The following is a 27,642-nucleotide window of genomic DNA, read 5'->3' as shown; positions in this document are numbered from 1 at the left end:
CTCTGCCTCTGCTGGCCGAGGATGATGTGGCAATGCCATGTGTCGTCCTCTGAGTGCCGCTGCTACCGGCTGAACGGCTTCTCCCTGCTGAAGCGCTTCCCTCTCTCGGCAGATGGGGCCTGTGGTAAAGCCCTGGACCAGCCGGTCGGAGAGTGGCTGGAGCACGTGGGGCTGCCGCAGTACGAGAGCAAGTTCCTGCTCAATGGCTTCGATGACCTACGATTCATGGTGAGTCACCTGCAGCACGTCTCAGGGGTCGCTTCCACTTTACATCACTCTGTCTCTCCCCGTGTCAACCTGGCTGCATTTGTCTTTTTATGTCACCACTCTGCTCTCTCTCTCTCTTACCCCCCCCTCCCTCTTCCTTTCACACTCACCCCTGCACCGTTTCTTCTCCTTCCACCTTTCCGCTCTCCCGCCCTCATAACTCCTCTTCACCTCGTGTGCAGTGCATGACCCTGCTAAGATTTATGAACCCACACTGGATCCCTTGAAAGAATATGGGCTGTCGCCAACAGAAAGATAAATGACAAGTAAAACCCATTAACTTCTTCCCCAACATTCCCTCTCATACACTGTAAAATTCTAAAGCTGCCTCCTCCACCTTGTATTGAATCTTATTATTTACGGTCAGTGGACTTAACCTGTTGGGTTGATGCAATCAGATAACCTGGACAAACAATCCTTGGTCTAAACACGCTGTAGTTGCATGGTTGCTTGCCAAATCTCACTAAATCCTCGACCCATTATCCTCTGCTTGTGGTGCTTATGAGGAGGGCTCGCAATAATTGCACAATGTAGGATAAGACTGCAACAGCTTGCTCATTTAGTTTTTTATATACTGTATACACCTGGGTTTAAGCGCTTAATTACACATTTTTGCAGACATTTATTTTACGAGTAAGTGAGTTATTAACAGCTACTACACGATTCGTCAACTGCGAAGTTTCTAAAACGTGATTCGACAGTTTCCGGAAATCCTCAAAAAACCTTTTGGATGAATGTTTTGCATTTTTAAAACGCCTCCATCAGATTACATATTGATAGATTCATTCAGCTGCAGCTCAAATGACGTCCGCATTCTGACTGAAAGCATTATCATGTTTCCTGTAGAGAACATTGCAAGGGAACTTGATATTCAGCTGGTTATGATTCTAGAAAACATCACTACGTTTTCCATCCCCGGGTCCATGTTAATCTAAAAAGCCTGGCTGCACGCTGTAAATAGTCAGGTCCAAAGGGTAAACGCGGACATGTCTCATAGCACAGCGCTGCATTGGTACTATGGGCTATATGTTACATCAGTTTGTCACAGCTGAGCTCACTTAAGTGAGACCAGTAAGCTCGGAGGGGAAGTGGTTTTATTCATAAAGCGTTCCAGTTGAGGACTGCTGCTCTCCCAGCAAGGTTTTCTTACTGGTAAGGCCTGAGATCCCAACATACTGGAAGTCCTTATGAACATGGGATCACTCCTACTAAGAAGTGCTGTGGAGATACAAGCCTGAGGATCAGATTTGTATTTGTTCATGAGGTGACAACAAACCTGAAGTAGTATGTGTAGTCATAAGATATGGTCAAAGCAAAAGGAATACAGTAGGGGTGTGAGATATGGATTACAGCCGGTAGCTTGATGCAGATATATAGACATTGGACATTGCACGACATAAATGCCAAAGATATGTTTGATATATTTAGAAACTGTGTCTTTATTACATAGTTTGTCCGCTAGAGAACAGTTTTAATGTTCTACTGGAAAATGTCCTGCTCACAGTGTGAAAAACTAATTAAAAGGATCATTTTTTTTCTTTGGGTATTTAATGTCTTTTTTGGCATAAAGCAGACATGAGAGAGAGAAGGGACAGGAAATGAGGGGAGATGGATATAGATAGGAAATTACATGGAACAAAGGAATTGAACCAATGATGCTGGCTTATATAATAAATGGTATCTTAGCCTCAAAAATCTGTTTGCCTTTATGAAGGATATAATGGATGCCAACGTTTTGTAAATCCAATATTGCCAGAAACCAGTCCTGCTTATTGATTTGCATTCACCACAATAGCCTCATGCAACCAGAGGTATTCAAGAAATAGCTAACTGAGTATTAAACAGTTAATTAAACTATGTATATTGTCATATTGCCCGACACTAAGTCTTAGTGGGTTGGAAGATTCCATGTTGATCAAGACTTCCGGGACATAATGCGATGAGGAAGATGGGTCGTTAAGCATTCGTATGTTCATTTTCACGCCACGGCTAATGTGTCGGCTGGACTTGATGCGTCAAGGAGATAAACCATTAATTTCACAAGGCAAATTACCCGTGGATATTTACAAGGATGTGGAGGTTGACAACAAGGGAAAGGTCAGAGTAGTCAGACAGACATTGTGAATGTTTAATATTGTGCCCTTTTAGATTCTGCAAGACTTACTTCAGATGTGATCAATTTAACCGAGCATGGACATCAGGATTTGTTTGTGGGATTCATTGTCAGTCAAATAATTCCACATAATTTATTATTTCCTTTTGTAGCGTTGTGTTTTGGCACGGAGGCAAATTTTCCGGGGCGAAACGGCTTAGAAGTTACCCATCATGCATTTGCATTGCATCTTCCCTGCATTAATATTGCATCAGATGTTGCAGCCCTCTCATTCACAAATGTCAAAATGTAGAACTAAACATACATATTGTAACACATCAATTAAATCTTCTTTCTTTGCCAAATTATTTGTACGCCAGTAACGCAATTTGATTTTTTTTAACAACAAGCAGAGCAATAGAGCAATTCTAATTCACTGTTGCATTAACTGAGTGCATTTAGTGAGATGAAGGACTTCTACCATGGCTACATCTGCAAGTCGAGTCAGATTAAATCAAACTACCGTTGCTCATAAGCTATGTAAGAACTGAACCATATATTCCTGTCACATGTTTCAAATGCAGCATGAAATAATAAGTTTGCAGAGTCTCCCGAGGCATCATCAAACTTCAAACTGTGTTAATAAAAGTGGAGAATCTATTTTGGGCCTCCCTTACATCAGACCCAGCTTCATTTTGACCTTTATTCTGGTGATCAGTGAGTAATCTCCAAACTGCACCATGATACAGGCCTGTGAATACTGCTGCATCGCGCTCTGAAACCAATCCAGTAAGAGCAGATTGAGTAAAGACTACAGAACATTTTTACATTCTTGGCCAGGATGAATCAATCTGCAGCAGTCTACAGGGAAAAAACGCTTAGCTCCACATTTTCAAGGTTCTCCTTGTATCTTTATTCCCGTCTATAAACCGGAATAAGATGACAAAGCAAATGAAGCTGCAAATAGGAATCGCTACATGAAATAGATAAGAATCTGCTTGTCAGTCAAGATTTCAGGAGGTGGAGAATTATTATTGTTCATTGTTTCTATGTCCTAAATTAAGGACTTGTTACAAACTGCAGTGAAATACTCTTGTTTCCTCTTGGACCATTAAGTTTCCCTCAATGAAACGCAGCAACAAAAGGGATCCTAGATGCTGCTGCAGTTATGAAGGCTTTGTTCCTTCCGAGTCGCACCAGATCAGATTGATTACTCTTGGCATGCACAATTAATTTGACTTCATTGTCCTCCCACTCTACTGTTACTGCTTGTGTCAGATATGTGCATATCCTATGTGTGTGTGTGCATGTGTGTATGTTATTAACAAGCGTGTGTGCACAGCTACAATGCTGCCCTGGTAGTTACAGAGTAGAATGAGTCATGGCCTCTGTTCTTACAAAGCTAATGGTCATATGCCAGCAGAGTGTGTAATACTACTGTATACCAGTTTGTGTGTGTGTGCAGACACTTAAATTACTGCAGTGTAACGGATTACAGATTTATTTTCATGGATTCTACCACTGTATGTCCATTTTGTGTATTGTCTCTGTGCATGTGTATGTTTTTGTGCTTGTGTGGATGTGTTTATGTGTTTGTATGCATGTTTGTACGGGTTTGACTGGGTGTGTGTGTGTGTGTGTGTGTGTGTGAATGTGTTTTTTTGTGCGTGTCTCTTGCGGTTCTGCACATGTAGGGAGGTAACGTGATGGAGGACCAGGATCTCAGAGACATTGGGATCACTGACCCAGGACACAGAAAGAAAATCCTCCATGCGGCACGCAGCTTGCCCAAGGTACTTAACATCATAACTTAACCTCGGCACTGAGGGAGGACAGTGAGTGTCTCATAAAAAAATGATCTAAATGTTATGTTGAGAAAAAAATTGTAGATAAGCAAATAAATAGATAACACAGAAAAGGGAAGGCATATCTTATATTTGTGAATAGATACCATGGTTCAACATAGCCATAAAATAAATTATTATTGGATTATGGGATAGTAAGGATTGGTCTACATCATACTATATAATAAAGGTTGTACAAGGGTTGTAGGGGAAAAAAGTCTAGCAAAGCAAGGAAAACATTTATAATGTATTTAAAGACAGAATAATGTGTTCAACCCTGCAAATGTGGACGGTTATAACACCAAGCAAACCCCATGCTAGTGGCAATGTAAGACTACTCAAGCACAGCAGTGCTATGAGCTACATGCTAACATCGACATGCTAGCATACTCACAATTACAATGCTAACGTGCTCGTTAAGCAGGTGTCATTTCTACCAGGTACACCATCTTAGGTTAGCTTGTTATAGCATGCTAACATTTGTGAGACAATGTTATTAGTTTTGCAGGTATTTGGCAGTAAAGCAAAGTATTGGACACATTCAAATGATTATCTGATGAGCCTTTATGAAGAAGGCAGGGCATTATAAAAGTCACAGCTAGCACGGCTAAAAACAGCTTCAGTGAGGTAGAATTATATCCACACACAGCTGGAAAGATAATAATACATACTGTATACATACTTTGAGCTAAATGCTGACATCACCATGCTAACATACTCACAATGACAATGCTAACGTGCTTGTTAAGCAGGTGTCATTTCCACCAGCTTCACCATCTTAGGTTAGCTTGTTATAGCATGCTAACATTTGCGAGACAATGTTATTAGTTTTGCAGGTATTTGACCATAAAGCAAAGTAATGGACACATTAAAATGATTATCTGAAGGGTCTTGATGAAGAAGGCAGGGCATCATGAAAGTATTAAACTAAACAGCTTTAGTGAGGTAGAATTATTTTTCACAGCTGGAAAAATATTTATACATACTGTACATTTCTATTTGAAGCCATTTTCTCAGTGCAAAAAGTTTCAATACCTGTTCCCTTCCTTGTGTCTTCCCTTCACTCTAGGTAAAAGCACTGGGCTGTGATGGCAGCACATCTCTTGTCTCCTGGCTGGACGGCCTTGGCCTGCATGAATATCTGCCCAACTTTCTGTCAAGTGGCTACCGCACACTGGAGTGTGTAAAGAACCTGTGGGAGCTGGAGATTGTCAATGTAAGAAGCCATCTCTTACATTTATCCAGTGCAGTTTCAATTTTTATGAGCAGGAGATTCTTCAGTGTCTTACATGCTTACGAAAAGACATGAGTGTTGATGGACTCACAGAACTACCTTGATTTATGGTTAATGATTGAGGTTAAGAAGCAATTTAAAATGCAATGTTGAAATCACAGAGTGCTCGATGATTGAAGCATTTGCATAAAACTATAGCAGAAACATTTTCAATATCACTGAGCAATTAGAAGTTAACTATGCGATAAAACGTAAATTAACAAGCAATATGGTGACTGATGACAGGGAAGTATATCATTTGGTTTAATCTTTGTGGAAATCGTGTTACTTTTTATGATAATTTGTAATCACAAAGGCGGACTAATTTCTTTTGGGCTGAAAGCTGTGGATGTCGTGGAGAAACACATGTACCCATTTGGTTGAACATGTGTGGCAGGTGTCGATCTGTTTGTACGTCCCTGAGAGTTAAGACGACAGCGGAAGATACATCTGAGGGTTTGCAGAATAATTAGCCATAGGAAAGAGAAAGCATCATCCTCCACAATAAAATTAAACGCTTTTTTACGCTTTAATCGTTAATATCGGAGTGTTTTACTTTGTCTCGCTTCAAAAAATTATTAAAATGATGAAAAAGTCCATTTTGTTTCCTTGTCCGACGGCTTTATGAGCTGTAACCGTCATGTTAGAGCGGTGCAGAGCGGCGTCTGTGAACTAACCGGTGGTGCTGGCATAACCACACACATAGAGGGAGAGAGACTTTAATTATCTGCTCAGGTAGACATTACTCCACTAAAGCTTTACACAGATAATAGTTGATTGCTGCTTTATTATTGTGCAGAATGTGAAATACAGCTCCTTGAAGCTATTAGCTAATTTAAATGTGCAGTCCCACGGCATACACATAGAACGACCACCAGACACTTAAAAACATTCATTTCATGCAACACCATTACACAGTTTCTATCACACTAACAATCATACAGACACACATCAACATATCGATTCCATCACATTAATCCACGACAACAATAAAATTACAATTCCTTACACTTTAAAAACCTGAATCACGGTTATAAAATGATTGGTTGCTCAATATTCTTTTTTTTTTGTGCAACCACGAACAAAAATAATGAAAGTCCTATATTAGATGGCCGTAAATGAAAAAAGCCGTTTGTGCATATACACAAAGACAGTGGTGGCAAAATGGCAGAAACCAGCAACAGCTGCAGTAGCAGCAGCAGCAGGAATGCAGCAGCCAAACAAATTGCATATGCAGTGGGCGAGGGATGGTGTCCAGCCGACTGCGATGCAGTACATAAAAAATGGGTGTGAGCGCAGCGCACAATGCTTCAGAGTGCAGAGCTGCCTGTGAGCATCTTGCCAGGAATCACTTTGCCCATTACATTTCCTACATCCCCCTCAGCATCTTAGTATCAACCGTCAGTTTGATCTACGAGCAGGTTTTTCATTCCCAGATAATCCCAGGGCTCTTATTACTAATAAAAAGCTCTCTTATTTCACACACCTCATGCATTCTGGTCTCCCTTGGCTTTTATAAGTGAGAATAAGGAAAACGGCACTAGAAAGCCAGACGATAGACCAGTTGCCTCAACTGCCTCTGACTCTCACTGAATAAATAATTGAAGCCTCCAGACAAAGACCCATATGAGCCAGTTGTGGAATATTTTTGTACCGGCTACATAATTGCGAATGTAACATTAATCACTCGACGTCCACCTTTGCTGGATGAGCATGAATGTTAATAGTCAATTATGCAAATATTCAGTATGAAGATAATTAGTTTTGACTACATAAAATTAACCTATGGTTCATCCTCTGAGGGTTTTAGCTAAACAAGCAGATATGGCATCTGTAAAAGGTGTAAAGAGACAACGATACGGTGGATAGACGCGTGTCAGGTTAGAATACTTCAAGTTAAAAGAAAATGTAATATGTGTGAAAACCAGTGGATCTGCGTCACACTGCGGTTATTTTGCATGTTACCTCGTCATCGTCCCATGAATCGCCAAATTCTCCTCTTGTTATTTTAGCACGATGTCCAAAAATGGATCGTGAATTATAGAGTGTCCCAGGAAGGAGACAGTGCTGTACTTGAAGCTTACGGCAAAACAGATTGAGGCTGAATTATTGACGAGAGTCATTTTTGTTTGCCTGCGGAGGCCTGCCAGTGAGGGATGCATGCCACCAACTCTGCGTCAGTGTATTTTGGATAAATCTCTATTAGCTTAGTCTAGATAAATTCTTGTGTTTGCAATATTGATGTGACGATACACTTGAACGTCTGTTTGTTTATTGGGCCCTGATGCCGTCCTCTCTAGGTTATTAAGATTAGTGCCCTGGGCCACAGGAAGAGGATCATTGCCTCTCTAGCAGAGAGACCATATGAGGAGGCGCCATCAAAGTCCCGTCGTCTGTCCCCGATTATGGTGAGTAAAACCTGTGATGTACAAATTGATACAGTTCACAGAACGATGTGGTTTTCATTAGGCGGCGCTGACTGCTCTGCGATCCACAGAAACACAGCACAGTCTAATAAATGTTGTTTAATCTAAAACACCTTGCAGCAGTGTGAATCAGACTGCAGCATTGTAGGTGCTGCTATTTAACCATCGAAGTGCAGGAACACAATGCCAACGCTAATTTGGTTAATAGATTGGGCTCAATATGCCCAATTAGAATGTCTTTTCCGCTTCTGGGCTCAATATAACCCATATTTAGTGTCAGTGATTCCTATAAAAGGTAACAAAATAATGTTTTATTTGAAATGGGTTTGTTTAGTTATTGCAGTGCTCTCTATTTTAATAGAGAGCGATGATTACGCCCTTCTACTTCTCCTATTGAACAACAATCAAAACGGAGCTTAGGATGAAAGTTAAGCATCATTGCTCGACAAGCTTTATTTCTATGCCAATTTCATTTTGTGAGAAAATGGTTTCCCTTCTCTTTTTTTTTTTTGCAGCTGCGGATATCTAATTTTGGAATGAGATTCTTCAATATCATTATGTTCACAACAGTTAAATACTCAGGGCTGATTTCCCAGGCAGATTAAAACCGTCCTGAAAAGAACTGAAAATCTCCATGGAAGAGGCTCTTAAGCTTGGATGTAGATCAGGGGAAAGCAGCCCGTGTAGACAGCGCTGTCAAATCATTAATCTGTGCTCTGCGTCTGTCTGTGTGTGTGTGTGTGTGTGATGTGTTTGTCCTCTTTTGTGTGACTGCGTGTGCTTTGGCAGTTCCATGACCTCCTGTCCCAGACACACACATCCCCCCTCAGTCAGATGGACCCCTACACCAGTCGCTCCATGGACATGCTCCTGCCCTCCACCGAGTCCGATCGGAGGCGGAGAGGAGCCGACCAAGACTGTAGTGTTTCTCTGCGTTCGTACAGTGAGAGGCCGCGCTCTGTAGTGAGTTCCACCTTCTTTCACTTTTATATATCGTCTTCTGTGAAACCATCAAACGCACTTTCAGTGAGCGACTAGCTGAATAATAGAGGAAGGAGGAGGAGGAGGTGGATGCTGCACAAAGTCAGATGTGTCAGGGTGTCTTGTCACATGTTGGAGTTGTAGTCACATTTTTCAGACGCAGAACTGAACTAAACCTACTGGTTGAGTTAAATGTCAGGGCCAAATAATCACAACAATATTGTGCTGGAACAAGAGAGGCATTTCAGTGAAAGTTCAACGTTGACAAAGCTGAATTATTGGCTGCTACCTTCCATCTTTCAAACATAATATAGATGTTCGCATAATCGTTTCAGCTACCGTAGCACATTTAATCTCCATCATGAATGTTATGAAAATCAGCTAGTTGTTTTCTTCAAGCACTGTTGTCTTTAGCTCCATTCACCTTTTAAGATCATTGGTCTCCTGAGTAGCTCAGATCTTTTGAAATATTTGCTTTGGGAAAAATTCAATGCAGCCTCTTCATTCACTGACAATAATTTAGTTCTTATGCGTGACCCTGAATTTCTTGCTTTCGCCTTTCAGAAAATTATCTCAGAATAACTCAATGATCAAATGTACCATTTGCTAAAAGGTCAAACTATGACACACGCATTAACAGCCGAGCCGGCGTGCCTCGTTTCTGACTCACGGAGGTCAAAGAGAAAACGTCCACAGATAAGAGAAATGTTGAACAACTTCACAGTGCAGGATCAATCCATCCATCTTCTCTTCGCGCTTATCCCTCTCAGGGTCACGCGCAGCTGGAGCCGATCCCTGCTGACGTAGGGCGAAGGCCCACTCAGGATCCGTTGTATTTAAAATCAATACTTTTCATTTTCCGAAATTCTTAGTGGATTATTGTCAGTAGTATATTTTACTCTGACAGGTGATTTACGAAAGAGCTCAGCTCAGCCCACACTGACATAGAAGCCCCGACCACGTGCATGAATATTTATGATCATACCTGCAGATCAAAAAGGACTCATGTCACAGTGTAATTTTCCTTTTGCATCTCTGCAGGACCGACAGAGTGAACGACACAAAGACCCTCGTTTAAACCTCCGGCCGCCGAGCCAGTCGGCTACCTACGCCACGGTGTCCGCCTGGCATCACCAGCCTGAGAAGCTCATCCTGGACTCCTGCGGGTACGAGGCAACCGTAAGTCACTTTTTTTTTATCGTCTTTAGCGCAGAGGCAGACGTGCATCGTTTATTTTAGAGGATACATGACAGAATTCCCTACGGCTCCATGACAAAGGTTGACAGGTATTTGTGATTGAACTGACATGTGGCATATGTTTTGATTCTCTCCTAGTACCTAGGATCAATGATAATCAGGGATCTACGAGGGATCGAGTCCACACAAGAGGCCTGTGCTAAAATTAGGGTAAGTATTAAAAGCGCTGACAATATTGTTTGTTTATCGTTTGCTTTGACATTTTGAAGAACAACTGGAAAAGGTTGCAGGGATTAAAAAGAATAAAAGCAAATCAATGATAAAAATGAAACTACGAGAGTTACAGAAGAAACATGATAACTAAAATCATTTATGTTATTGCATGGACCATTGTGCTTTATTGTACTATACCTTGTGTCCTTTGCAGAAATCAAAGGACTCCAGAAAGGGTCCAGTTGTCATACTGTCCATTACCTACAGAGGGGTCAAGTTCATTGATGCAGCCACAAAGGTAATGGGAACATATGTTTGCGTGCATTGATCTGTCCAACCCAAAGATTGCAGAGGACTCTCTCGGCCTCCATTAGCAGGTTGATTTCCAGTAAGTACTCACTTCCTCCTTTTCTCCATTAGACGATAGTTGCGGAGCACGAGATCAGGAACATCTCTTGCGCCGCCCAAGACCCAGATGACCTCTGCGCGTTTGCTTACATTACCAAGGATCTGAAGAGTGGCCATCACTTCTGCCATGTCTTCAGCACTGTGGAAGTGGTGAGTAACACAACTTTATCCTGTTGTATATATTATGTATCCTGTATAAGACATTGAGGAAACCCTTAAGTCTTCATATAGTTCTTGAGTGTCCTTTGTGAGATCTCCAGCATCCCACGGTTACAACTGTTTGCCATTACTTTCTTGATTGACTCATCGAGTGGCTTGATCGAAGGTCCTCTCCCGCTACGAATGGCATTTCCAAGTACAGGCACAGATGATGTTGCAATTTGTGTCTCAGCTTGCGTAAAGGTCGAAGACGATCTTTTCGCTTTGGCAGATGGGCCACTGTGGCGTCTCGGATACCTGCAGGGACACACAGTTTTAACCAAATTGGGTTTTTACCATTTTGAGCCTTATTTATTTGTGTTTAGCACGGCGGCTCCATGTTGTGTAAAGAATGGCTTTTGCTTTACTCTAAAATATTCATGATATTCAAACAAGAGCCAAAGATAAATTATACAAAGCAATTATCCGGACATCGTGCAGAAAGAGCAGCACTTTTGTGTGCGATGCAAAGTTGTTGAACACACTGTTGAAAACCAATAAAATGATTGTAATTCTAAACGAATATTGAAACAGTCATAAGTCATTAAAGTTAGACAGTAGATTTAGTTTAAATGCTTTTAAAGAACTAATACTAAATGTTTAGTCATGTTTGGTGGAGTGTTCTGCTTTTACTAAAGGTCGTTAGGGAAATGAAATGCTTTGTCATGCACAGACGCAAAGGGCACATACACTGTATCTCTTAAGGTTAATGTGAAGTCAGTTTAGATCAAAAGAAAACCACTGAATGAGCTGTTTTGTGTCAGTTTGCAGCTGTTTGCATTTTACTTTTATTTATTACCAAGACCTGACTTCATGTTCAGTGTCTCTTGGTTTCAACAAACTCTGTAAAAACAAATGTTTTTCTTTTCGCTCACGTAGACACAGACCTACGAGATCATCCTGACGCTGGGACAGGCGTTTGAGGTGGCCTATCAGATGGCAATGCAGGCCAGGGCGAGACACTATGTCCCGCCTACATCTCTGAGCTCAGAGGTCATAGAGACCAAAGCCAGCCGTCCCGTATCTCAGTCATGGAGCAGCATGCGGAGATCAGCAGTGAGTACCACCCGACAACTCTTTTAATGAAAAAACTAAACAATGTTGAACGTGTGTTATCTGGGAGCGTGTGTGAGTGTTATGTGCCCTACTTGTTTAAAGGTCAGGAGGGGGGGAGGAGGGGTGGAAACATGCCGTTCTATGATCATAATTCAGAAAAAGAGTAGACCTTGTGACCGACTTTTCCCCCGCCAATCCCCAATAGGCCTACAAAAGAAAGAATCGCTGTCTGTGTGTGTGTGTGTGTGTGTGTGTGTGTGTGTGTGTGTGTGTGTGTGTGTGTGTGGTAGAAAGTGATGAGTCATTATTTTGCTACCAATTTCATCTCGCCCACCCCTCAACTCTGAGTCACTCAGATTGGGCAAGATCTTATTTATGTATTAATTTTTTTCTGCATATGCAAAACATGATGGATGAATAGTTTTATTTGTTGCTTATGGGCGGGTATGTGATTTCCTCTGGGACTTTTCTGATGGCTCAGCTGCTTTAGCCGGACCCATCCGCTGCTTCCTCGCCATTGATTGAGTGCGCTGCGTAAACGTTCACGTGCACCCTGGGCTTCGCCTTGATGCATTGACCTCTCAGCATGCATATAATGAGCACTCGGGGATCACTGTCACCTGAGAGCGCCGCTCAGCCGGGGGCGCCGCACGACGCCAAGACCACATGCTCATGCAGGGACACAAATCACGGTGTTTTACTACCTGCCTGTGAGGAAAATATATGGAGTAATCACAGAGCTGCATAATGAGTCTGCTGGTTGTTTAGGTTTTAATTGAGAGGGGTGGGGGGACTCCTATCTGCTGCAATTTGTTTGAATGTTTTTTATGGCTATGTGAATGCTTTCAGGCCTAGTTGGTTCAAACACAGTTTGCAATTTAGGGCCGCCCTCTCATAGACAGCCAGTCGACTAATCGGTCGCTTTGGACTCAGATTAATTTAGTCGCTTTGTAATTTTTTGGGGGATTTTATTCATGCAGAATGACTTATTTCCAACAAACTCATGAGCACACATCTGCCAAACACATGATTTAAAGTAGTGCTTTTAACTCATTCTTTGTGGGGAAACTCGGTTTTACTGACTGTCGATTAATTAACCAAAATTGTGCAAGAGTAAAAGGGTGACAGGTGTACCATTTTTTTTATATTTGTAAAATTTGAAAGAATGGATCTGTGGTTCCAGACTGAGATACACAAACACAAGCTTCTCATTTCTAGCTGTCGACAGAAGATTTTTCCACCTGAATATATCGAGCTAATGTGAGCTGCGTTAGTTTGTTGTTAAAGAAATTCCGGCTCTGTTATAAAACAAAAATACTGTAAAAGTGGTGTTGGATACACACTTGATGGCCACATACATATACGTTTAGAATCGCCTGCTACAAAAGCTCGATTCGGTAAAGTCAGATGGCCGACTACTTCCACTGAGCAGACTGCAGAGGGCCCAAAGAACAACGGACAATTTGTTTATGGCTTTGTTAAAAAAGTCATTATTAAAAGGAAAGAAGAATAATATCAATATGACACCAGATTTCACATCTTCTTAGCTGTAGTTTAAATAATGTTGTGCTAAAAGTCTGACAATAAATCTCCATTACAGCGTCCTCACCATGATGTTGTCTGTGTCAAAAACATGGAAATAAAGAAAAAAGGCATTGGTTTTGTTTTGCAGTAAAATAAATATATATATATATGAAAAGGAAGAATGCAAGAATAGACTGTTGTTGACATAACCCCCGTTTACATAGTTTGTCCTTTCAAACTTTCCCTTTTAAAGTTACATGAACAAAACGACCGCTGTGGAGACGAGGTCTGAGCAAAGCTTTTGACAAACGTAATCCGAAGTAAGTGAGGCCGGAGCTGCTGGAGTGCACAGAGACTGCAGAGAGCGGCCGAGCTAAAGTTAGCCTTCACTCCAGGTCTGGCCTCCACACTGAGGGAAAATCATCCAAAGCTTGACAGACCTGCCATGCGGGGGAGAATTTTAGTGAAAGAAACTAAAAAAAAAAATAATCACCGGATCAAAAGGACACACAGCGTAGAATATTTTTGTGTGGGTGTATAATTTGTCTCCTTGATCTCTAAGCAGGTGATGAACCGCTCCTATTGGATTTTCTTCTGTGTCCGTCCGATTGAAATGCTCTGTCCCTCTACACTCTCTCGTTTTTTTTAACGTGTCTTTGTTCTTGTCTTCTTGGTCCTCCTGCCTCCCAGGGTGCCCCTCCGCTCGAATGCCGCTGCTGTCACTGTCACACCTGTACTACCCACCGTCCTTCCTTCCTCCCGTTGCACTCTGTTAGCCCTGGAGTCCAGGTCCTTCTCTTTCCTTTCCTCTATTCAATCACCACACACATCTGCTTACACATCAATCCCACCCTTCTTTTAGTTGTTGTTGTTGTTGGGGTGCCGCAGTGCACCGTCTCCTTGTTTTGTGGTTCTTGATATTTCAACCATGATCATTCTCCTCATCCTTTTTACTTTCCCATCTCTCATCTCCATCCTACATTTCAGAGATAAAGATGCAATTCGCTGAAGTTTTGTAGCTTTAAACACATTCAGGGAAGAGAGGGTTTCATGATTGTGATGATTTCACCTTCTCTATTTAAGCTTCTGTGAGGACTGTTGGCTTCATGGTGTCAGTGAGGGGTTTGTAGACAAGATGGTTGAAGTGGTTTCCGTCAGGTGGTTTTAAGCTTTTCATTAATAATTGTCTTTTTAAGACGTGTTGAACTGAAGACATCCTTCATATGCAGAGAATTCTTTAAATTTCAAATGCCTATTTTGTGATAAACATTTCTTTTGTCCATTTCAAAATCACGCGGCGCTCAAAGCAAATCAGTATTAATCAGCATATATGTGTTTTGACTGCTTACATTGTGTTTGTCTGAGCCACTGGTGTAGAGCACATGTTGCTTTTGAACCACTAATCAGTACATCTTTTAACTCCCAGAGGGATTCGTAGCTTTGTTTTTTTTTTACTGCTGCTGCTTTCAGAGGCCGAGTGTATTTCCTGTCAGACATCCTCCATGTTGTGGATTGAGCACCTAAGTGTCTGTGATTATAACATGATCACCGGACTGCAACCTCTGATCCACATGCACGTGTGTGAGCTGAGGACTTGTCAGTGTGGCGCGATGGCCTCCACTGCCGCCCGTCTCACGCCCTCCTCCTCTCGTCCCTCCTCCCTCCCTCCTCCCCTCGGCAGATGGACCCCCTGGAGATGGACGCAGACATGCAGTCTCTGGGCAGCACCACCTGGCTCTTGGACCAGCGGGACTCCCACAGGCGCCCCGTCAGCACCAAGTACGAGACCACCATATTCTGAGGCCGGGATCCCTCCTCAGCACCTCCTCGTACTTCCCTCTCCCGTCTGCATCCAATTCTTTATTTATCTCTCACACACACACTTACACACACACACATGTATACATGCGAGCCCCGTGCCTTCTCACTGTGATGGTATAGCATCCCTCAGGGCGGCCTACTCCTGCACCCTCCTTTGCCCCGCCCGGCGACCCACACCAACCTCTTTACCCGCCATGACAAACACACCTGCTCTCCCGTGCCACCCCAAAAACCCCGGCAGCCCCCGCCTCCCCCTCGCCTGTTGCTGCTGCAGCCGATGGCGGAGCCCTGGACCGGATGATCCTGGACTGATCTCATTTTACAGTGGCCCCGCTCTCTCAACCAAACTGCCTCTTCCTCCTCATCCTCCTCCTCCTCCTCCTCAACTTGCATCTGCCTCCAAATCCCCGATATCTACCAGAGGTTGCATCTTTATTATTATTCTTCCTTCAGGCCATTTCTTTTTATTGATTCTCTGCAGGCAAAACAAGCATTTTTTTTCTTTTTTTCTGTGTTTCCAGACTATAAATGAGCTTAGTTCAATTTCCAGAAAAATTAAGTTTATAATGTTGCGTAAACTACAGACATGTGTAATACCAAAAGCTTCAGTGTGTTCAACTGTTAGAGGAAAAGTGTAACATTTTGAGAAAGGAGCTTATTCATTGTAGTTAGATGAGAATAATGATACCGCTCTCACAACTGTATGTGACGCTCCAGCTAGCAGCAGGCTAATTTAGCTTAGCATAAAGACTGGAAACGGGGAAAACGTGAGCCTGGTCTCAAGGGTAAAAAAAAAACAACCTTCACACCTCACCGGTCCTGACTGGGAAATAATCGAGCACTCTCGTAATTTTAATTCGATTTGTCGTTTTTACATTTAGGTTTTCGTACGTATTAAACAAACGAGATAACACATGTTAATTAGCGAGCTTTGTAGGTGCTGGTCAGAACCAGAATAGCTGTCTCTATCTGTTTTTGAGTTGTGACAGCCGTCTAACGCTTGACAAGAAAACAAATTAGCGTTTTCCCCCGAAAACATTGAACTTTCCCTTTTGAACGCGCCCTTTTGATATCGCTCCGATCGAAGGTTTCATCTATAATGTAAAAAGCATGAATCCTTTTTTCTTTCTTTTCTTTCAACATCACTTTTTATTTGAGAGTTTCTGAATTGTTTGCTTGTTTTGCCTCAAGACGGTTATACATTTTTTCTTTCTCCATCTGTAGCCTGTCCTGTCTTACCAGGCATCTACCACTGTGAGGCACTATGAGGAGGCTGCTTTGCTAGCATGGGATGCAGGACGGACAAATTAATCAATGAAAGACAAAACAGCAACATGCAGCAAACAACCTGGTTTTCTTTTTTTTCTAAGCATCTGTACAATACTCACAACAACATGATGGATTGTTCGTGAACCAATCGCTGATGTCTGAACTCAAACGGAAACAAGAACTCAACCCGCGAAAACACACACACACACAAAAAGGAGGACAACTTTCCTACATTTTCCAGAGGACAACAGCCTTACGTCATTTTGGTTATCTATAATCAACTAAAGCCCCCGACCTCCCTGAACACCACCACCCAACAACTGCACGCCCACCCTGCTTCTCTAAGAAGAAGAAAAAGACATCACTTCTGATTCCCCGTTGTGTTGAATTGACTGACGACGATGACTGATGATGTCGTTCTTATGATGGTACAGTTTTGTCCAGATGGGAGTTTTCGCTCTGGCCTTTATACCGCCCCCGTCTGCGGTCTCTCAGCATTCATTGTAGCACCGAGAGACTGCAATCCACATCTTCTACTTGTCAATTTAGAAAAAAGAAAGAAAAAAAAAGATGAATAACACTGTGTTAAAACGTGGCACTTTCCCTTTTAATACCTTTTCTTTTCTTACGGTGCACATAGTGCATTTTGTGATACTTTTTTGATAGATTGATACACCTGATTGAAATACTTTTTGGAAAGAGCGATTTAAGAAGGGATCATGAAGGATCCCAGCGCTGGTACAACCCAAGGCAAAAAAACAACAACAACAAAAACAAAGATAATACTACCAAACATAACTGAGTGTACTGCCATTGGATCCACAACATGATTTCATTTGACTCGCATATTAATGAGCCTGGAGCACAATTTGGCGCACATTTCCCAACATAGCATCTTATTATCATGATTACATGAGTAGGTATCCGTGCCGTTTCACACCAAATTTAGAATTAGTTACAGTACACGCAAAGTATGTCACTTGAAAATGAACGTCAGCGGAATAAGATTTTAATTCCACGACATTAAAAGAGCCAAATCTAAGTGTTGCGCCGGTGTCGCGTTAATGCGAATGGAATTGTTATGCCGAGAACAACATTTTTTTTGTTTTAAAGAAGAAAAAAAAAAGGATTTCCTTCCTGCACTGTGACTCAAAGATGCTCGTCGTGGAGTCGACACATATCTGTTGGTCCTCTTGTGTGCACCGCTACCTGCCGTGCTCGTATGCCTTGTTTCCGTCTCGTCCTCATGGGAGTTTGGACCGTTGCCGTCACACATCACTGTCTGCCGTCCTCGTTTTGTTTGTGTGTGTGTGTGTGTGTGTGTGTGTGTGTGTGTGTGTGTGCGCGCTGCGGGAGATGAGAGGTATCGAGCTCCTCTCCGGAAGACGGCGTGTCTGGAGACTGACTGTTAAGATGTAACTGGTGTGTGTGTGTGTGCGTGTGCGGTACCGTGGCTGTGTCATTGCCACTTTGTTCTGACTGTTGGCTTCCACTGACGATGCATGTTGGCAGTGTGTTTGTGTGTGTGCGTGTGTTTCCTGTACCCTTTGATGCACTTGGCCTGAGCAGTCTGTGTACGTACTGTAGCAATGTCTCGTCTCTTCTCACCCATCTGCCATTTGCTTTTTTATGTTCCCTCCTCTCCTCGCTACACACCAACCACAGCGATTCATCCTCATCCCTCCACGTCGCCATTGTCGTCATCCCTCCCAACATTTTGTCACGTATGTTCTTCCATTTTGTGCGTCACCAAGACAACCTGCTCTAGAATGGAGGCATAATATAAAAAGCATTACACTTTAATGAGCAGCAGCTATTTAAAGCAAGTTTTGGTGGCATGATTTGGCTGTGCATGGACCAGTCTTTTTGTTAACATTGGTGTTTTCCTTGTGTAGCTCACCCCAGCGTTCAAGTTTCCGGATACCAAGCTGTGAGTTGAAGGGGAGCGGCCGATGTGAGTGTATGTGTTGAGATTTAGTGGGCAGATCAGTGGAAAAGAGGTAGAGAGAGAGAGAGAGGTAAGCCTCATGCAACGTGCAGGGCCAACCAGACATTTAGATCTCACTCTGTGCAACCCCCTGCTCCTCCACTGCCCCGAATAGGAAACCCCAACACACTGACCAAAGGTCCCCACATCGCTGGCTAAACAGGACCTGTGTATCACTCCTGTCTTGAGAGAGGTCGGTCAGAAAAGGGTCACGTGTCCTGACCTCCATGTGACTTTCTGACCTCGTCATGTAGGTACTGTATTGTTTAGAGCACTGTAGACCATAAATAACCAAGACCATTAATGAACATTTCTATTGATTCAGGTCTATTGGCGATAATAATTGTCAAAGGTTATTAAGGGTAAACGGAAATGTAACAAAGTGTAGAGGAAAAAAATGAAAATAAACTACCAGCATACAATGCTTTGCCCATGTTTGTGGACAGAGCACGCTTTGTCTATGAAAATGTGATACTGTTTCAAATTTCCAAGCAATATTATATTAATGAAAAATTAAATAATACAATGACAAAAGAGTCCCTTTCAAGTCTGTTGTCAGCATTGATTTTGTTTTATGGTTAAAAAGTAAAACACAGAAACATTACACCAGCTGTTTCAACTTTAAAGTGACCAATATAACAACATGGGAACTATATTGTACAATACCAGTGTTTCCCTGCTGTGGAGATTAGTGGACGGTGCAACTAATATACCAACAAGAGATGTGTGCGTACCATTTGTTATATTGCATTCAAGTCACAGAGCTCTGCGTCTGAGCACAGATCAATATTTCCTCTTGGACTTGTGAGCGCTTTGTCATCTGTTCTGCTCGGAGCCATCAGAGGGCCACACAAGGGGTTTCATGTTTAACTTGTTTTATGAAAACAACTTCCTTATGATAAGCTTTAAAGTTTAAGACAATTCCTTTTTTTTGTGCATGTATTCAAAGTATGCATTGATGTTTTTATTTCCGTACATTAGGAAAGTATGCTAGCTGAGTCGTGACATTTTCAAAATGCAACCTTACAGGTTTTTAGGAGAGTAATCCGTTGCATTCTGTTTGAACATTCAGGCTGCAATTGTGTTCAGCTTAGCCCTTGTTGTGTATATACCGGATACACTTTTAATGATTAACTAACTTATATGTTACAAGTGTATCCAGTAACCATTTCGCCAGAATACTGATTAAAATTTGTCAAGGTTAACTGTGACGCTTAGCAGAATTTGGAGTGAAAAATGGAAAATGAATCAATTTCGATACAAATAAGCACCTGTTTGGTACACCACCTCCCACTAATCTTACCTGTAGGGGAAACATTGAGATTATTTTTGGTTTATAAACAAAAGATGCAAAAAAAATAAAAAATATTCAGAAAAAGTGCACTCTGTCTTTGGTAAATTATACATGAACATCTATAAACATAAAGATAAGAAGAGAAACCAGCTACGTATTAAAACTATTATAAGTATTATTTACAAACTTAGCATAATCTTTGGTACTTTTTTTGGTGTTTATCTTGAGAAATTAAACTGGAAAACAAAGAGGTTTTTTCAGACCTTTTCAAAAACATTTCAGAATCATAATCAGTCTCTTGTTGTGACTCTTTTCATTGGCACACTAAAAACGACGTGTTCCTCGTGTCTGGGTGAAAGCCATGTTCATTTTCCTAATGCTTTGTGCTCTCAAATGTGAGGTGAAAATGCACCAATGCAATAATAATGAATCTGCCTTCTGTTTTTTTTGTTTTTTGTTTCAACACCTAAAAAAAATATAATATACCATTTGTTTGTTTTTAAAATCTGCAGACTGTAAATGTCTTTTTTCCCCTTGAACATTTTCGCTCACTGTATTTACACTGTAGCCAACGCATTCAATGCCAAAATGGCATCTTATGTTGAGGTCACCGGAGGTCGTCTGGGTCGACCTCGGCCTAGCGCGAGTCCTCCCCGGTCTCGGCCTCCTCTCCCGGTGGGAACAGCAGCTTCCTGAGGACGGGCGCGTAGAAGGGACCGAAGACGCTTCGGTTGAAGTGGACGATTCGCCCGAAGGCCGTCCCCAGCTCGGCTAGCTCGGCGCCCACCGGCCTGAGGGCAGCGGGCGGCTCTGGACTCCTTTTAGAGAGGCCGCCCTGCAGCGTGGCCCGGAGGAAGCCCTGTACTCTCTCCCCTGTGTTTGATGAGGGGGTGGAGGGAGAGAGAGAAGGAAAGAAGTCGGCACTCTGCGGCAGCACACATCCGAGTTCAAAAACCCCCACGTGGACATGTGATTACCCAAACTCAATGACATTTTAACGCATGTTCTCTCCTACAGATTAAAATATACTACCATATACCACATTATTCTCTGACTATTTTGAAAAACAATTAATAATCAGTATTTTTTTGTCTTCTTTTTTTCCAAGCCAAAATGGCAACAAAAAGAAAATCCTCTGGTTCCTGCTTGTGAATGTGAAGATTTGCTGCTTTTCTTTTTCATGTATGAGAGCAAAAATGTGTTTTGGGCGGTTGGTTGCAGAAAACGATCGATGCGATGATGTCACCGTAGAGAATAATGGCCGTATTAACCAATAATGAAAATGGCCGTGACTGGCAGGGCGTGTTTCTCTTATCCAATGAAAATGGTGCATCCCTAAACGAACTGAATTTTCTCTACCACACCTTTAAAATAAATAAAACGCCATACTGGTGTTGTAGCAACTTTAAATACTTAGAAACGTATATCTTATATGTGGGTTTTTACCACTCCCCCCCACCCCATTTGTGCTTCAAATCGTCACTGATGTAGCTCAGCCTGACCTATGAGTGTGCGGACAGGGTGGTTGTGCTTCCACAGCTCAGATATTTGTCCCTTCAGCAGATGTCGGCTCTCCTGAGGCAGCGCTGCTCCCCCCTGGCCGCTCACTGCTTCGGTCACCAGCTGCAGCGCCGTCTCCCCGAGCCCCGGCAGCGCCCCCTTCAGGTCAGCTTCCCTGCAGCACCAGAAACCAGCATCAGACACACGGCCAGCAGGCTTTATTAGATGTGTAATAAGTCACATGGCTATGAATTTATCTATTTATAAGGAGTGTTGAGCAAAGAGTCCTGGGACCCATGGAAGTCAATAAATAAGGGGTCTTTAATAACTTCAAGGTCTCTCTGGTTTGGATTAAATAAAATTACATTTTGATAAAGGTGATTAAGAATTGAGTAGTAGCTTGTGCTGCATTTTATTGTAGCTTGGAGTGTGAGCAGGCCTTTTATATCACAAACTGCTGTTCCACATTTATCCACTAATCATGACGGGGCTTCTCTTGAACAGAAAGAATGAGGTTAGCTGCATCCGTTCTGACAGGTTAGTCGTCTCCTGTCACCTCCATCGGTTTCCTTCTCATACAGTACCTGTTCCCCATGACAGCCAGTACAAGCATCACCAAATCCTCCTCTTACCTGGTGTGACTGCCCTCCAGCAGGACAGTGACAGACTGCCTGAGTCTACCTACAAACCCCTGCAGGGAGAAGACGGCGTCCCCGCACTGAGCGCTGGTCAGGTGCAGCACCGACGCCTCCAGGACCAACATCTGGAGCCGCTGGCCCAGAGCGTCCAGGCGGGCTCGGTCCATCAGCACGGTCTGCGTGTGGAGGTCAGGGTCACGGGTCAGACGGTTAATCACGGGGAGTTTGCAGATTAAATAGGAGCCAACAGCTACAAATATGTGGCAACAGTCTTTTGGATGTGAAACGTGCCACTGGAAACAGTGAAAAACATCTGCTCTGCTAATTGGGGAAAAAAGGAAAATACAATTTGATTTTTTTTTTTTAAATATGATAAAAAACAATTACAAAAAACAAGCTGTCAAAGGAGCAGAGAGTTTAAGACGACACGAGTTAGCTAATAGTAATAGATTAATTGCTTCAATAGCTAAAAGTAGCCTAAGAAATTAAATTGATGGATAAATTGCTTCAACAGCTAAATGGATTAAATGTTAAATAAATGTTCAAACGTGATAAATATGTGTTGACTAAAAAAAATTGACAAATCACTTAAATATCTTAAGATGGATAAAATAGATAAAAGCTTATAAATATACAAGTAAAATTGTCCATCAAAAGAAATATGTATGTGATTTAAACACATCCATGTGGAACTTGACCGCCTAAACATTCAGTTTCATTATATGAAGATATTATTGTTGGTTAACAATGTCTACTTTTTTGTAATGAATAGTGTTAAGTAACCTGGAGTTTAAAATCAGTTCAAATTAGCCGATTGGAAGCCTGATGGGTGAAGTTGATGAAGGAGTGTCTGAGCTCATCTGACAGGGCTGCGTCAGGGCTTCAGACTGGAGAGGTGCTGCTTGAGCCCTAATGTGCTGTCACATGCCTTAACATGTGGCGGGGTGAGGAAGAGGAAGAGGAGGAGGAGGAGTGTGTGAGGGGACTGGATATTTCCTGACGATCAATAAAATATCACTCAATTGGAATTGCAAAGTGCAGCGTGATGTCATATTTCTGCAGGCTGACCTCGGGATATTTCTGGTCCTGCGGGTCCCAGCGCAGCAGACGCATGGCGGCCCGGTCGAGGACAGCGGTGGCGCTGACGGGACCTCGGCTGTCAGGACTGGAAGACTCAGGCAGAGCTGCGGCGGCCGCCGCCTCCTCCGCCGCCGCGGCCTGAAGCCAAGCGGTGGTGTCGTCCAGAGAGGCTGAAGGGGAAACAGTCAAATGCGTGACAAACGGTTACCAGAGGACTCACGTGGGGTTTAGAGCGATATGGACAGAATGGGTTTAAAGGTGCAATGTGTAAAACCGTCCCAGTATTCGTAGTTCAAAAGATAAAATAAAAAGTTAACATGAGCAACAGAATGTAAAGATGCCTTGGTGTCACGTCAAAGACGTCGGTGTTTTGCGTTGCAGAGATATTCTACTGTCCCGTCGTGTAATACCACTTGTACCTCTAGAGGCGATAGTGAGTCACCGTAGCGTCCGGTCGGCCCTCATGAGAGGACATAGAAGGAGAGCTGCTTTGAGGGTACAGGGTCTGCCTACTTATTGACAGTTTGTTTATTGGATTTAATCCAAAGTGTCCTCGTCGCCGCCACCGAAAGACAACTCCAGTAGCGGTAAAATGCTAACCCTGATTTGTTTGGAGCATGTGGCCAGGAACTATAAATTGAACCTTTAAATGTCCGTTGAGGAAAGCACGGGGAATAAAACCAGTTAAATCACGTTTACAGCACATTTGCTTCTCTCTCGCAGCGGCTGTAAAACGATGAGGAAATTACCTTTTGAAAAATACCACAGTAATTCATTGGCTAAACAGATGTATTTTGGAGGACACTCTGATTAGCCAGCTGTACCAAGACAGAATATCTGAGCCAGAGGTCACTGATTGGCCCTCCAGCTCATCACTTAATCTACGAGAAGCTGAAAAAAGAACTAGCAGGATGGTGCTTCAGAGCGACAAGGGTCAAAATCTGTATAATTGAGAAGAATAAATTTCAAAGTGACAAAGTCACCTTCATCGTCCATCAGTCACACAGCGCAGCAGTCAGGCTGGAGATTTAAACACCCCTCCTCACCCGGCTGCTTGTCCAGGATCTGCTGGAACTTGGCCCTCTCGTACTGCACGGCCTGCTGCAGGAGGTGAGGCCTCAGGCTCTGGATGGTGAAGTTCACCATGTCGGTCTTCATCAGGCCCAAGACGCGGAAGAGCTCCCTGAGGGAAAGGGGAGGCAGTTTTAGAGTGAGACGGCTTTTCGGGAGCTTTACAGAAGAAGAAAAAAAGACACAAAGAAGACGAGGAAACTGTGTTGCACTTCTCAAAACTGAGGAAGTGCTAATATTGTCAGTCAGTTAGTTAGTTAAATACGGTCAGTTTGGTTCAAATAAAGCAAATAAAGTCATACCCACATCTACAAAGGATTGGCAGTTAGAGTTAATATATATAAAAACAGCTGATGGTACTACAGTAACTTCCTGTTTACATAGTTGAAAGCTTTTGACTGGGCGATACTAGAGATGTTCCCTTGCCAATAGTTTTAATGAAGTCTTTACCATCTATAGAACATTCCTGAAGTTTTACTGGTGCGACCCAATTTAGTAAATCCGTTTTTTTCTGGGTTGGTCAAACATTGCTGGTAATTTATCTTTTAGAAAAACTGATGGTTGCCTCTGTACCAGAACTACATCACAGTAACACATGCAAAAAATAAGTATAAATACTAGTGATGGCGAGATGAAGCTTCCTGAAGCATTGAAGCTTTCCATCCAATTGGTTCGCCCATGTGCCGAAGCTTCATGGGGCTTCATTTGCTCTACTGCGCCACCAAGTGGACACTACATGTAAAACAGGCAGAGTGATCATAACGACACCATGGCTTTGGTGTGTGAAGCTTTAAATTGAATAAATTATGTTTGTGACGCCAATACATCAATTATTAACTTATTATTATTGTGTCTATCTTTATGATATATTGGCGGGGTCAAAATCAAAACTCGAAACAAATTGGGAGAGGGTTGTGATGTGACTGTGGGTCAGTGGTTAGAATATCGGTGTTTCGAGCCTCGGCTCTGCTAGTCCATGTTGATGAGTACAATTCTTTAAGTAAAAATAAGAACTTTTCCACAGTGCTGGGCTTTTTGAGACTATTTCGCCTGCTTTATAAAATACCCTTTCACGGACACACATGAAGCTGGTACAGAGAGGAAGGGGTAAATCCATTGAGTTTCGCTGCCCCTTATATTTCAATTCGCACGGCAAACACACAAACCATTTTCTGAATCAGTCACGTGGTACGGCCGGCTCGCGAGGCTTCGAACGTCACCACATACGTCATCGAGACAAGCCTCGATACGCGCTTCACCAAAATCTACCTGGATTACTCGACACGCGCATCGAAGCCTCGACACGAAAGGACACATCACTAATAAATACACAGTATATATATTTAACCAGCTGCACTCTGGTGGCTCCAAATGACATTGAGATGTGAACAAGATGTCCGTAAAATGTGTGCAGACCAACTTTAATGAACTGGAAGTAAAGAATATTTACTGTATTTTAGATGTGATAAAAGATGATGTGGTAATATATATATATATATATATATATAACAAGTTTTGTCTGGTGTCAGTTCTTGTCCCTCACCTCAGGATCTCCACGGGGTCCCTGAGGTCCCTCAGGGCCCTGACCTCTGGGTCACGTACGGGTGCGCATAAGGACGCCATGGTGTTGGTGATGTATCCCGCCAGCCGGTGGAGGTCCAGAGCCCCGTGATCCACCTGCTGCTGGATCAGCTGCATGTCCAGCACCTCGTCCAGCTGAGCTCTCAGTCTGACGTGACCAGGCAGCAGCAGGGACTGAAGCATCTAAAAAGGAAATATTAGAAATGAATGAATCCAGGATACAGTAATGCCAACGATACGTGTGAGGTCCTTTTGAAACGGTGTCGCTGTTAGATGGGAGCAGTGACAAGTAAATGTGTCTCCTGTAAAATGCCCCGCTCCGTACATGCTGTAGCGTGATTACAATTATTTAATTACGGTATTTAAGGGTTCTCGTCAAATGATTCATAATGTCGAGTCTCTGAAGTACGCCGACATGTCTTCATCTAAGTTCTTGATCCCTTAAATATCCGCATTGGCCTCAAAAACAAAATTCAGCGTCTGTCAGACGAGCTTCAAGCCAACACAAAACATCAAAGAGTAGCATTCATATTTAATATTATACATGGTCTCATGTTAATCAAATGAATAAATAAAAATACTGTAATTGATAGATTAAAGGAATAGCATGCCATTTTGGGAAATACATATTTTCGTGGTAAAAGTTAGATGAGAAAATTGATACCAAGAAATGGACATTAGAGTGGCGTCAACCCTCAACTCTGCCTGAAAGGGACCCACAAGTGTTCCTTTAATAATGAAGATTGTTATAACGGAAAGTACCAAATCACTATCTTTGTAATCACTATCAATCAGTGTGAATAGATTTATAAAAAACAAACATATTCAGTTGTTTCACCTAGATTTGACTATAACTGCTTTTATATGTATTCCCCTCTGAATAGCAGAGAGATCTAACGAGCTTTATGTTTACGTCGTCATCCGTCCGTACTGTAGCCTCTTTTGATCTCCAAAGCATATGAGGATGAGTGGGGTCAAAGGTCGCTCCTCCTGCCTCTGATTCGCCGCCATGCACACTTACAGTCTTGACTTCCTGCAGTAGGGTGACAGCATGGCTGTAGTTCGGAGGATCGCTGCCCAGCTGCTCCTGCAGACTGTCCCAAAACGCCCGGTGAACGATCTCCGTCACTCTGCCCTCCAGGCTACAGAAGGGGGAAAAAACAAACAAACACACAGCTCAAGAGACTTTACTCTTAATTAATTTGGGATATAAACACACCCAAGGTCACTTTGGGTGTGTTTTCCTTGCCTGTCAGTCGGAGGGCTCCTGGGTTTGAAGCAGAAGTCTCGGTTCAGCACTATCTCATGTGCGAGGTTCAGGTTGGAAAGACAACTTTCCAGCTCCATCAGACTGGATAATGAGGCGGTGGGTGGGCTCCCTACGCCACAGACAGGACACACACACCTTCAGATGATTAAAGCTGCCACGGTGCCAGTAATTCAATTACTAATGGTCCCCTGAACTTGCCTCAACCCAATAACTGGCGTAATAAAGCTTCATACCTGTGGGAGAGTCCAGTTTTTCCAGACAGGGAAGGTCCGGAGGGGAATCATCAGCGGCCTCGTCTCTTTGATTTGGCATTTCAGCAAAAGTCTAGACATTTAAATAACACAGTAACTCAACAGAGTGCACGATGAAATATTAAGAGCTATAATTAATCGTAGATTAATCGACGAGAAAATACTCAGATAAGTAAAAATAACAATACCACAGTAGTGTACAAATACTGTTAAATTATGGATTAGCAAAAGAAGCAGGAAATGGAAATACTCGAGTAGAGTACAAGTACCTTAAGATCGCAGTGCTGGGATGCAACAAAGTACATTTACTCAGGGCGAAAGTACAATTTTGACATATAGTATTTCCATGTTCTAGTACTTTATACTTTTAGAGGGAAATATTGTACTTTTTCTTCCACTAC

The 27,642-nt window shown here is 42.6% G+C and overlaps 3 protein-coding genes across 3 annotated transcripts in view; 1 reads left to right on the top strand and 2 right to left on the bottom strand.

Moving 5' to 3' along the window:
- Window positions 1–21: 21 nt before the first annotated feature.
- anks1ab (ankyrin repeat and sterile alpha motif domain containing 1Ab) lies at window positions 22–15,280 on the top strand (the record flags this gene model as incomplete). The annotated part of the gene is made up of 12 exons (XM_079218270.1): window positions 22–228; window positions 4,054–4,152; window positions 5,273–5,419; window positions 7,777–7,884; window positions 8,692–8,865; window positions 9,654–9,686; window positions 9,925–10,062; window positions 10,219–10,290; window positions 10,508–10,591; window positions 10,714–10,851; window positions 11,779–11,955; window positions 15,161–15,280. 12 exons carry the CDS (start codon window positions 22–24, stop codon window positions 15,278–15,280), a joined length of 1,497 nt encoding a protein of 498 aa, XP_079074396.1.
- A 3,302-nt stretch (window positions 15,281–18,582) lies between these two features.
- LOC306736242 (T-complex protein 11-like protein 1) lies at window positions 18,583–27,302 on the bottom strand (the record flags this gene model as incomplete). The annotated part of the gene is made up of 9 exons (XM_079217858.1): window positions 18,583–20,723; window positions 21,353–21,525; window positions 21,983–22,164; window positions 23,057–23,238; window positions 24,115–24,251; window positions 25,683–25,903; window positions 26,742–26,862; window positions 26,970–27,099; window positions 27,224–27,302. The coding sequence occupies 9 exons, from the start codon at window positions 27,300–27,302 to the stop codon at window positions 20,488–20,490; spliced, it is 1,461 nt and encodes a 486-aa protein (XP_079073984.1). The 3' UTR covers window positions 18,583–20,487.
- The window catches only part of phc2b (polyhomeotic homolog 2b), a gene marked incomplete at its 5' end in the record, with an annotated part of 26,152 nt that continues 25,810 nt past the window's right edge, over window positions 27,301–27,642 (bottom strand). The window contains 1 exon segment of the mRNA XM_079217857.1: window positions 27,301–27,314.

Source organism: Taurulus bubalis (assembly GCF_910589615.1).
Source record: "Taurulus bubalis genome assembly, chromosome: 5".
Taxonomy (NCBI): domain Eukaryota; kingdom Metazoa; phylum Chordata; class Actinopteri; order Perciformes; family Cottidae; genus Taurulus; species Taurulus bubalis.
Note: the sequence above shows the minus strand (reverse complement) of the source record. Positions and strands in the feature narration are given on the sequence as shown.